The following is a 12,744-nucleotide window of genomic DNA, read 5'->3' as shown; positions in this document are numbered from 1 at the left end:
TTCTTCACAGAAAGAGTGGTTAGGCACTGGAAAAAGTTGCCTGGAGAAGTGACAGAGTTGCCAGCTCAGGAGGTACTTAAGAGGTATGTGAATTTGGTGCTTCAGGGATGTGGCTAAGTGGTAGACATGCAGTGCTATGCAATGGACTTACTGATCTTATGGGTGTTTTCCTAACTAAATGATTCTGTGATGCTCAAAATATACACTGGTATGATGAGTGTTATCAGCAGATCATGGGGGACAGTTATTTTCTTCTACTCAGAACTGGCAAGGCTGTATCCATTGGAGTGCTGTGTGCAGCTTTTGCTCCCCAGTACAAGAAAGACCAGGACATATTGAAGCAAATTCAGCAAAGGGCTAGAAAGATGACTGTGGGACTGAGTATGTAGTGTCCAGTATTCAGCTGGACAGTACAACAGGTTTCTTTGTATAGTTGAATGTCCAATTAAGTACTGGAAATTACACAGAGAAAACAGTTTTAGTAGATCCTGCTCTAAGCAAGGAGACTGGACTAGATAGCCTGCAGAGAGTCCCTTCCAACCTCACTGATTATGCGATCTGAATCATCAAGGAGAAAAGAAGTTGTAAGAGGAATAAGACAAAAAAGAGTGAAAGTAATATCATAGAAGCTACTGAAAATTTTGAGAAAACTTGTGAAAAGAAGACTTGCAGGGCAAATGAACTGAGAAGTGTTTGCTCTGGATAACAAAAGGGCACTTTGTTTTCTAAAAACGTCATTGGAAGATTTGAAAGAAATTCTGGTGTGTGCAAAGAATAGACGGAGCCAGGAGAGTTTAAGGTTCCAATAAGCAACTCCAGGCAATGGAAGCAGAAAAGGGCTCCGAAGGCCAGAATATTGAAATGAGAAAGGAAAGCAGCTGAATGCAAAAGGCAATGTGCATATTTGTTGCTCATGAATTTGATGGTTTAAATTAATTATTTATTTGTGTTAGGGAGAGAGAAGAGGAAAGAGTAAATGGTTAATAATGAAAAAAAGGACAAAGAGAATTGGGGTGATAGAGAAAGGAGCAGAACAATTAAAAATATCTGTGTTTGAGACAAGGAAATTATATCAAGGGAAATATAAAAGATTTCTCATTTCCTCTGACTGCTTGGCATAGGCTATAAAAATTCAAACAATCAAATATTTATAATACTAAATTTCTAATATTACCTGTATTTTCTCAGGATACGTATCAACTTGCTGGATCTGTATTTTAAGTGCTTTTAAATTTCGAGCTTTTTCAGTTTTCTTTGTATAGTTAAACTTCAAATTGTTGAATTTCTTTTTGAGGTCCTTAAATGATTCCCTAAGCTGAAAAAGAGTAATCATATTTGTCAGTAAAAGAAAAAAAAACTCTTCTGTTTAGCTTGTTTTTTTCCTCCCCACAAGCTTTTTATCCATAATCTGAACACTGAATTTTTAATATAGAAATTATTAACAGTGTCATCTCATAAAACATATTTATGAGACAGAATGGTATCTAATGTGAAAGTGCATCTGACGCAAAGGTGTGTCACTGAATTCTTCTATGTGTAAAATATGTCACCCATTGACATTCATTGATGATTGCTGAGTGTTTATGGAGACCAAACAGTGATGCGACTGCAGCGAGGTGGTGGGTGCTGGGTTTCAGCAGTGGCAACAGCAACATGGAAGACAAGCTGGGCTATGGGCAGCTGTGCAGATTTTTTTTTTTTTTTTTATGAGTGGCATAAAATTCCTTGTTCATCACTGCTGAAAATGCATAGCTAATGGTAGCAACTATATTGAAAAATAGCATTTTGTTTTTGTTGCTAAGAATTGTCTCTATCAAATGATATTTTTGTACTCTCTTTTAGTTTTAATGGAAATAAGAGGCATTACTTTCGGAGCAAGTACAAATACTTGTATTTACTTACAATACCTTTATCTTACAATACAATATTTCAATTTATTTTTTATTTTTTCCAAAAGAACGTTATTGTTCTACTGGGAATTGATTAACAGAGAATAAAGTTGATAGGTTTATCGGCTATTCAGTGATTCTATGATCGTTGTACTACAGCAGCTGTGGACCAATCTGTAGTAATATTTACTGGACAATAAAATGGACAGAAACAATATTTAGTAATATCAGAAGCTCTGCTTCTGAGAGGATTAAACAGGTGTTCAGTTTCATGTACTATGGTAATCTAAATATCCCAGTATGATTATTCACAGCATACAAAGATGAATTCTGTTGTTTGCAAGGTCAGGATGTAGACTGTATATGAGCACCTGAATTTCAATAACTATTCTATTTCCTCTTCCTTTTTTTTTTTTTTTTTTTTCTTTTTCCCTCTCCAACTCCAATTATGTTTGCTTCAATGTCATTTTACAGGTGCGTCCTTAATAAACCATATCTCATTCTTTGCATTAGTGGTGTTCTATAAAGAGACATATCAAACAAAGTATCACAAATTATCTTCAAAGCGCTATGAATTTTTTAAGTGTAAAATGGTAAGTTTTCTCTGGAAGTTATACAGTTTTTATCTCATTTACAACTGCAAAATATACTGAATATATTGCAGTTATTTTTGAATGCCTTTAAGCAGTAGAAAGAGCCAGGCAAGTGGAAAAAAAATCTGCTACAGCATGCTGCTAATACCTCAGAAGAGGTATTTTAACTACTTTTCAATTCCACAATAAATACAACTCCTTTGAAAGCGTTCACAAAAACTGAAAAGGAAGAAAAAAACTGAAAGCTTTTTGTGAATTTCATATCCTTTGGGAGCTGACAATCTTTCACATTTAGAAGAGCATAAAATAAATTCTAAAAATTATATTTATCTGAAGGAAATGATATCAAAGAAATGCGTCAGTTCTAATAACTTAAGGGTCTGTTCTGCCAGGGGCACACACAAAACATAACTAGACTTGATAGATTTTAACAGCCTCCAGTGAGCACCCGCAATTTAATACTTAGTTAAAATATTTGAAACTTTTTTTTTTTTTTTTTTTTAATTAGAGTCATACTGTCTCCTCACTCAGTCCAACCCATAAAAATCCAAGGAGTACTGAATGCTCATTCTGCTGTTACTGTCGCTGGAAAAGCTAGCAATTCACCTTTATCATTACACACTAATGGTAATCCACAAAGGGATATCTTTTTCATTTTCATTTCATCTATGGGGACTCCATCACATTGTTGCAACACTGAACAGACTGATGATATTCACTCAGTATAATAGAAGGGAAACAAATTCTATCACTTACACTGTGAACTCCAACCAGTTTAAGCTCTTTACCCCACCTATGGATACTGAATAACAAAACCTACCTAACAGTGCTGCTAATAAAAGTACCTCTGTAGAATAATATTTTGTATTCAGAATAAAGCCTTATTTGCTGATATAATTTTGACAAAAACAAGAGATGAGTAAGAGTTCTCTTTAGTTTATTTCACTGGCTTATGCAGATACACCAGCTAGTGATCTGTTATAAGGACAGGGGCTCTCCGCAAAACATGTGAAATTAGATCACCTTGTTTCAGATATGATGGCTCATGTGTCAAAGGTCTGCAGCTGCTGTCACTCTTCTCTTTTAGCCCCACTGGAAAACCAGATTCAGCTCAGACTTGCATGTTATCCTCTGAGGGCATGTACAAAACTTTTGCTCTTATCAGCAACTGTACCAAGGTACGATATATGGCTCAATTGTTAGAAAACTGAAATTGAAACATATCTCCATTTTCCAATATTTCATGCAAAATACAATGAGAAGTACTAAAGTATCTATGCACCCTGGTATGCGCTAGTGACTTCAGCCAAGTTTAATGGATCTTTATGACTTCTCCATTGTGTCATAGTCATTTATCAGGCAGCTGTTCCTAACTATAGTTGGGCTGTCATGGGTAGAGAATGATGGTGGAGAGGGCTTTAGATGTCAGTCACTAAGATTTATCACATAACTATAGTATACATGAAAAAAAGCTGTTTATGAAACTGCTTTAAACATGTTTTTGTTAATAGTACAATTCCACTGACATGCTTTGATTCCTAGTCTCTCTAGGAGGCACTTCAACGCTGTTATCCACTTATCAAAATTAACTATAAGTTGCTAACTACACTAAAAAATAACAGCTCCTACTGACTTGTGAACTAAGGTAGCTCATTACCATTAAAATGATGTAAATTCACATTTTCATAAGGAATCAGAAAGAAAAAAATTGATCTGACTGGGAGAGCAGAGAACCTACTTTAGGAACTGCTATTCTTTCACTGCAATTTTTGTGCAAGAACACAAATGTTATTGATAAAAGTAAAAAGTCTTTTGCAGTGCAAGGGTTATCATGTGTATGTAACCCTATTACTTTTAACCTCATGTAGAGTTTCAGTGTAGTGTTAAGCTACATGAGGCTTGATTTAGCTCTGCCACAAATGATTGCAGTGTAATGTAGTGGTGATTTGGCTCTACATAAGTATAGTAGATAGGGAAGAAATTATCACAAGTCTGCCCGATATTAGCAATATTCAGATTAATCTCCAATGTTAAAATAAAGAAACCACAAAATAGTAAGTAAATGCTCATAACTTAAATATTATGGAACTAGTTATTGATTCTTAATTTAAAAAATGAACAAAAGTAGAGGTGGATTAATGCACATACATCTACATTATCCTAGTTTTACTGAGGAAATTTTTTCTATATTAACTTCTAATAGAAATGGGAATTAAAATGTATTCTCCCTAAATACAGCCAGCCTTACACACAGGATGTTGAGCAAATACTTTTCTTCAGCAATTTTGAGGAGTTTTCATCAAGAAAATGAGAATATTTGAATTCAAACTTCAAACATTCTGAACATGAAATCTAAATGCTAATATCATCAACGTCTCATTTAAGCAGCTCACTCCAGGAAAATTCATCCTGGGGGATATGCGTTCCAAATTTTTGCTGAGAGAAATGGCTTTACGTTTTATCTGCTAAATAGTGAGTGGATTTATAATTGGCCTGCTATGATGCTACGTTAATAATCACACTAAATAATTTTTCCTAACCTAAATTCTGTAATATGAAGTTCCACTATCCTGTGTCAAGGAACACTTTTTCCTTCAACAATTTTTCTAAGTATCACACCATGGGTTAATGACAAAATATCAAGAACTAAAGTATTCTGTATTTCTCCTTAAAAGACTGAAAGATCTTATCGACCTAAGAAACAGCCTTATAATCACAAGTTATGTAAATTCCACTTTTGTTTCAAACTTTAGCTTCACAAAAAAAAAAAAGACATCTGAAGACACACACATTTCAGATGAAACTGATAGAGCTGAAAAATCAAAGAAAATACAGCTGTTCTATTTCCAGTGCTGTTAGTACAGTAAAAGAACTTCATTGCCAGCCCAAAATCATCTTATAATCCTGAGCTGCAGAGTTACGGACCATAGGCTATTATTGCTACTATCAAAAGTTGCTCGCATGATGAAAATTAACTTTACTCTATGTGCACAATGGATCTAGGAGGACGGCAAACAGTAATGTGTATTACTGAACACAATAGCCCTTTTAACAGGTTTTTTTTTTTTTTTTTTCATTTACCTCATTTATCTCCTCTTGATAGATATGGTATTGGAAATGCTGTGACAGTTCTTCTTCATACTTATCTGCTTTGGAGCTCCAGTTAATGTTGTCACACTCAAGTCGAGCAAGTTCTTGTTTCAGATTCTTTACAGAAACATTCAAGCAATTCTAAACAGAAAATATACAAAGAAAGGTAAGAAATTCAGGGCAATACTGATTCAATCAGTCTAAAATGAAAACTGCAAAACCAATTCATTGCAATGAAGAATAAATGTCATCATTCCTGGATGCTTTGTTTCATCTGATAGCTGTATATCTGCAAATTCTAAAAGCAGAAATAAAAAAAATGCTTAACTATTATAGAGTCTTTGTTTTTCTTTCATTTAAAAGGATTCTCAAAGCTCTGTATTTATTTTATTCACTGTATTAATACATTTTTTTGTACATCTAAATGTCTATAATATAGCTCTATAATCTTCTTTCACATTTACCATTGATTTCATAGGTCATTCTAATTCTACTCACAGGCTTCTGCACTGCAGACAAGATATCCACTCCCTGGTTAATAACCAGTTTATAAAGCTGTCTGATATGCATATGTTTCTTCTGAGCATTCAAAAGGTAAGCTTTGGCATGGTGCACATCTTCAGGGCCCACAGTTATTTCCGGAAAATCCAGTTCTCCTGACTTTGATAGACATTCCAGCTGGAATATATTGAACTAAAAATCAGTGTGTATTTTAAATGTGAATGGAAGCTTACCCTTAATGTGCAATTAAATTTGGGTTACAATCGTAATTTTAAGCTCTCAAAATATCATACAGTTTTAGATCCTAAGCTTTATTCTGATCACCAGATAAGTTAATGCTGTTCATTTGAGGGAAAAAAAAGATTACAGGCAGCAAAATAGAAAATAGATAAGCAGCAAAAGGCAGGCATGCATTAAAGGATTGTACTCACTTCTTTTTTAACGTGATGGAATTTAAGTGCCTTGTTGAAAATCTCATCATACTCTGTCATTGTGCTCTTTACCATTTGATGAAGGTGAATAAGCTCACTTATTCTTTCAGAATTCTCTTTCATAGGAAATCCTTTCTGACTTGGCAACTCCAATAATTTCATCATGTACTCAAGCTCAGCATTCAGTTGCTAGTAAAAAAAAGGATTAGAAATCACACAATTTTTTTTGCAAGATTTCCCTTACACTTGATGAAATATAACAGTCTCTGAGTGGTAAATTACCATAGGGAATTTGCATGCATACCATAATGCATAAAAGATCAAGTTCCCTATATTTGTTAGCTGGGCTGACTGACTGCTGTGCTGTCATGTCTAGCACAAAATGTTTTGCAATATGTGAGATCACAGTGTTTCTAAGTTTCATACTACAAAGCTGATCAGCAGAATCCAGCAGACACAGAGCTCGGCTCGAACAAATGGGAAAGGAACTGTCAACTTAGCAAAAAAGACCTTCTAAGCCACCCTCCACAAAACAGCACGGCTTGCTAGTTGACTTGCAGGACTGTGAAACATGTATCACATGTGAAACTCATGAAGATGAGTTTGGGGATTCTTATTAAATGAGCACCTACTGTTAGATGATTGTTAAGGAACCTAAATAAATGCTCTGCCTTTCACAGCAGAAAAAGTTTCCCCTCCCCCAGGGAGCCCAGCTGAAGGGAATTTTTAAAGATGCAAGTTAATAGACACCAAAATGGCAACACACAAAAACCTTTGAAAATGTTTCCAGGAGCTTCATGTGCCCTGAAATACTCAGTGGCCATCAACATTTGTAATTTTACAAAAATATTTTCTATCAGAAAACATTTTTGCTATGTATCCATCGCCCAGTGAAAGACTCATAACATGAAAAAGGCTAGATAAGAAGAAACAGCAGTATGTCTTATACCCGAAGTCATGTAAAATTTGATTGGAAGCCTCCCTCAGGCTTATAAGCCCCCTTGGAGTACTGGAAGACTGCAGTGAGGTCTCCCCAGAACCTTCTCTTCCCCAAGCTGTCTCCATCTTTCTTCACGGGAAAGGTGCTCCAGCCCTCTGATCAAATTCATGATCCTCTTCTGGACCTGTTTACAACTGCTCCACATCTTTCTTATGCTGGGAACCCCAGGCCTGAATATAGTACTCCAGATGGTGTGCAATGAGAGCAGAGGAGGACATTTCCCCCCTCACCCTGCTGGCCACCCCTCTTGATGCAGCCCAGGATATTGTTGGCCTTTTACGCTGCAAGCACACACTACGGGCTCATGTCCAGCTTTTTGTCCATTAGAATACTCAAGTCCTTCGCAGGGCTGCTCTCAATGAATTCTTCTCTCAGTCTGTACGCATATTTGGGATTGCCCCAACCCAAGTGCTACATCTTGCACCTCATTAGGTTCTTGTGTGTCCACTTTCCAAGCTTGTCTAGGTCCCTCTTGATAGCATCACTTCATTCTGTCACATCAACTGCATCACTTAAGCGTAGTGTTATCAGCAAACTTGCTGAGGGTGTGCTCAATCCCATTGTCTAGGTTATTGATAAATGTGTTGAAGAGCACTTATCTCAAGACAGATCCCTGAAGGACACCACTTGTCACCAGCCTCCACTTGATGTTCAGATCTGCAGACCACAACCCTCTGGCTACAACCATCAAACCAAGATTTTATTCACCAGCCTTCAAATCCATATCTTTCCAATTTAGAGATAAGGATGTAGTGTGAGACCATATCAAAGGCCTTGCACAAGTCCAGGTACACAACATCAACATAATGTTGATGATTTTGTATGATGATTCAAACACAGCTAACATTACACAAAACGTTCTGGGGTCAATGAAGGTAAGATGTTTTCTCCCTGACCTTATCAACACACAAAATCTCTCTTCCAGAAAGCTAATATAAAATGTAAAATGTGACTCCAAATTCTGTCTGAAAGCAAGGTTAGTATGATTGTTTACTGCAGCAGTAAGACCACTTGAACCACTGTGCACGTCAGGAGCTCAGTCACTCACCTGAAACTGTGGTTTCATTTGGTTAAGTTTTTGTTGTTCTAAGGCAATACAAAGATCACTTCCAAGGTCAACTGTTGATGCAAGCGTAAGTGCCTCTTGAAGAATCTGTAGCCCATGTGTAGTCTAAAAGATAATATATCTCAGTGATATTTTAGCAATATTTCAGTATTTCTGTAGTAAATAAAAGTAGCCCAAATCTAAATTTGAAAGAATCATTCCCAATGAAGACGTGCAAATGTTATCCGTAACTTTCATTAAAATAGATTATTAGTAGGAAAACCAGGGAGAGACTGAAATTATGAAGCCCTTTGACTAGAAGCTCTAAAGTTTCTGTCCTTATGAACATGGCTGGACTTTGTGTTTAGTAGCTATTAAGAAACAAGTTAGTTTAGTTACCTAAGTTACAATAAGATGATGCTAAATATATATATATATATATATATATGAAATGACAACAGTGAAAAGGAACAAAAAGAAAAGATGAAAATAATCATCATCCTTGATGACTACCTGGATGGTAGAACAGATTATGGAGAATTATCTTACTGATTATTTCTCTTCCTAAAATATTACCTCTAATATTTGATAGAGAGTCAAAGACAAACTATTAACAATCTAGAAATAATCTAGAAATAAGCCACAATTGCTTTCTTTGTATTTTATTTACCTTATTTAGTTGCTCTTCCAATATCCAGCACTGTTGCTTGATGGGTTTTACTTGATTAATTTTAAAATTCCAGACTGCCCAAAGATCAGTCAGTTCTTTCATTTCTTTACTCAGATTAATAATAGTTTCTTCTATTACTTGTACAGATTTTTGTACTTTTAATATTAAGCCTTCATTTACCTGGCAAATAAATAAAAACACATTTTCCAACATATGTATTTGTATTAAAAATATTCAATAAAACCTCATATATTAAAATATTAACAATATTTAATAAAAAGCAAATATTTTAGGATAACTTCTTTGAAAACTTCTGGTACTCTACATGCATTTAAACACACTATTCTCTTAGAAATAGACATTGCTGAACAGATTTCATATTCTGAGGCTATGACCGCCATTATTTTTTAAAATCCAGAACATGGCAATAATTCAGTCATTACTGACTTCTGATAACAGTTTGAATGCTCATAAAAAAATTTGGAATTATTTTTGAACAGACAGAACTACCCAAAAACAGCCTTCCGGGGAATAGCAGCTGGATGATGAAAGGGATAAAGAACAGACCACTCCGTGCTGACAACCATAGCAGCACTGAAGCATGGGAACGTGTTCAGTATTAGAATATTTGGCAGGTTTTCCTCTTTTTAACAGAGCTCAAACACTGTAGAAAACCTGATAATGCTGTTGCTGTTTTTCCCATTTAAGAATTTTTCTATTAAGAAAAATTGAGTTTGTAAGTTACCAGTTTGGTCTGTATCTTTCTACATATTCTTGACTTGTAGGTTTAACTATCATCAGAAAAGCAGAAGAAAATATCGTAAAAATACACTTCCAGGCTTTGAGAAAAAGAGTATCTGAAGATACATCTGAAGATGTATAGTTTAAGTAATTTCATAGAATAATAGAATCACAGAGTAATTAAGGCTGGAAAAGACCTCTAAAATGATCTAGTTCAACCATCAACCCACCACCACCATGCCTCTCAGTGCCACACCTGCCCTTTTTTTGAACATTTCCAGGGACGGTAACTCCACCTCCCTGGGCAGCCTGTTCCAATACTTCATCACTCTTTCTGAGAAGAAATACTTCATAATATCCAACCTGAACCTCCACTGATGCAAGTTGAGGCCATTCCGTCTAGTCTCATTGCTAGTAATGCAGGAGAGACCAACCCTCACCTTGCAACAGTCTCTTTTCTGGCAGTTGTAGAAAACAATAACATCTCCCCCAGTGCTCCTCATCTCCAGACTACGCAATCCCAGTTCCCTCTGCTGCTCCTCATATGACTTCATTTACAGACATATTCAGTTTGCTGTTTCTCTGAATAGTTCATCCTTGCCTGGCTGTATTCAGATCTGACAACACACACTGACAGCCCTCACTAGATGCCTCAGTACATTCCTTAAGCAAGTTTTCCCAGCATGCTATCGTTACCATTTCCCCCCTCCCATCCTCTCAGCTCATTGTGATCGGTCCCTTATCTCTCCCATAAAAGCAGAATTAACAGCTACATAACCATGCTGTCTACATTAATTGAGATCAGTTTAGGAGGCATGGCATGGAGTGATTTTATGCAAATCTCAAGCAATCATCCCATGAAGAGGTGCTAGAAAATTAGATTGTGATGCCTAGGCAATGCAGCCGATTTCAAGAAAAAATGTAAAGATATCAGGAATGATTATCTATGTATAAAGAAGCAACTCCAGTATCCATTTTCTTAGAACTGCATACACTTAAATCGGTAAGGACTGACTCTCAGTGGAAGTAAAATAAGCCAACTATCACACTTACATCTATGCTGCTTTCCATCATGAACAAGTCTTATACATCCATGTATTATGTTCAGTACATGTTCTGGGCTCACTGATTAATGGCTACCTCATTGCCAAACAAAAGTCTTTATACTTATTATAATACCATTATCACTTACATAAGACTTCAGTATCTTACACCTGCCTTAGTACCTTTAAAATCAGGTAATGGTAAAGTCACAATCCATCAGCCACAGAACTGGGATTAAACCCTATCAGGAGCAAGCATCAAATATTCACTGCAATTTATCAAATTATACTAATTTATGTAAAAAACAAGTGGCCAATTTCCTCCTGCTAGAGAAAAAGGCACACAAAAAAGAGATTATTGATGAAACCTTCCAGAATTCTTATGCTTTCTGCTCTGTTTATACAAGCTTTCCTACACATCAGCTAGGACAGGATACATGTCAACCTCTGAACTTGACCATTTGCTGCAGATTTTTTCAGAGAGATGCCTGTGTCCATAAAGATTTTGTTCCGTGCAACTAATATCATCAAAAAGCACATTTCCAGTGCAACAAAACCACACAGTATGATTTCAGTAAAACTTCAGCTTTTCAGAAGCAAAAGAAACAGTGTCACTAGCTATATAATCTTTGTTGCCCTGTGCAACAAATTCTCTGCAGAACAAGAGAAATTTTCACTTCAAACTTTGGAGATAAGTTCTACCTCCAGAATTATTCTATCTATTTTATACATTAGTGTGCATTAAAATGTTTGATCACCTTACAAACATTTCAAGTTTTAACTTTCCCTCACTTTGATTTTGTATACATTTTCAGACTTCCAAATCGAAGTTCTTTTTTACAACTCCATTTTTTGAAAGTACAGATGTTAAATTTCTCAGAATGAGATTTTTTTAATTTCTTTTTAATTTTTTTTTTTTCCAAATTGGGAATGAGGAATTTATTATTATTATTTTTTCCTAGATTTAACTGTGATTTCATAGAAGCACCACAGTCATTTCACCTTCTTCCCAGCTCCTCTTCCTCTTTATACACGCACTGAAACAGAACAAATGCACTTTTGCTTTAGTATGTTCTTTGATGAAGGTTAGAAGAATCTATACATCTATCTGTCATATCCATAGAATCATAGAATTTGAGTTTATTCTATGAGAAAGGTGGTAACTCCATGAAATAAAAATCTCACCGTATTTACTAAGTTAAGGAAAATGCGACCCAGATTTTCAGTGGAAAAAAACTTCTCTATAGATTTTTGCCACTTTGTATTAACTGACTCCATTGTGTTTTTATTTTCAGCCTCCCTGCTTGTTTGTAGAGGCTCTGCTTGATAGAATTCCTTCAGATTTTGAATGTAGTCATTCACCTATAAAAATAGAAAATGAACATATTTTTTTTTTAAATCACAAATTCAGTTGCTATAATCAGAAGGTATATAAAATTGAAGATAAAATTCAGGCTATATTGAGTCGTTTACAGATTTTAAAATCTAACTCCCTCCCAAAGACCTATTAAAATACTAAACAACATTCAATGTTTTATGTAATCTGTAAACCAATAGATGAAAAGCAGACATCAGTAATTTCTGTCACAGATGTTTACGTGTGTTATATACCAGCATACTAAAGCAATTATTTTCAAATATCTATTCAATATCAAGTAAATTGTATTAGCATTAATTAGTAGCAAATGTGATGTAGTTTACTGACAATTTAAACTCAAGGTATCAAATAAGTATTATTGCT

The 12,744-nt window shown here is 35.3% G+C and overlaps 1 protein-coding gene across 3 annotated transcripts in view; it reads right to left on the bottom strand.

Annotated features, from left to right (window-relative positions):
- CCDC141 (coiled-coil domain containing 141) overlaps window positions 1-12,744 on the bottom strand; it is a 57,687-nt gene that overhangs the window by 20,599 nt on the left and 24,344 nt on the right. For 2 of the 3 annotated variants that reach the window (XM_040703816.2, XM_025152525.3), the window contains exons 12-18: window positions 12,189-12,365; window positions 9,220-9,399; window positions 8,553-8,675; window positions 6,505-6,693; window positions 6,071-6,250; window positions 5,564-5,713; window positions 1,175-1,315 (exon numbers count right to left, since the gene is read on the bottom strand). In XM_040703816.2, coding sequence (XP_040559750.1) covers window positions 1,175-1,315; window positions 5,564-5,713; window positions 6,071-6,250; window positions 6,505-6,693; window positions 8,553-8,675; window positions 9,220-9,399; window positions 12,189-12,365 — 1,140 coding nt within the window. Of the gene's footprint in view, window positions 1-1,174; window positions 3,651-5,563; window positions 5,714-6,070; window positions 6,251-6,504; window positions 6,694-8,552; window positions 8,676-9,219; window positions 9,400-12,188; window positions 12,366-12,744 lie in introns of those variants that run through there. The other variant, XM_040703824.2, reaches the window with a different exon arrangement.

This window comes from Gallus gallus, chromosome 7 (assembly GCF_016699485.2).
Source record: "Gallus gallus isolate bGalGal1 chromosome 7, bGalGal1.mat.broiler.GRCg7b, whole genome shotgun sequence".
Lineage (NCBI taxonomy): Eukaryota > Metazoa > Chordata > Aves > Galliformes > Phasianidae > Gallus > Gallus gallus.
Note: the sequence above shows the minus strand (reverse complement) of the source record. Positions and strands in the feature narration are given on the sequence as shown.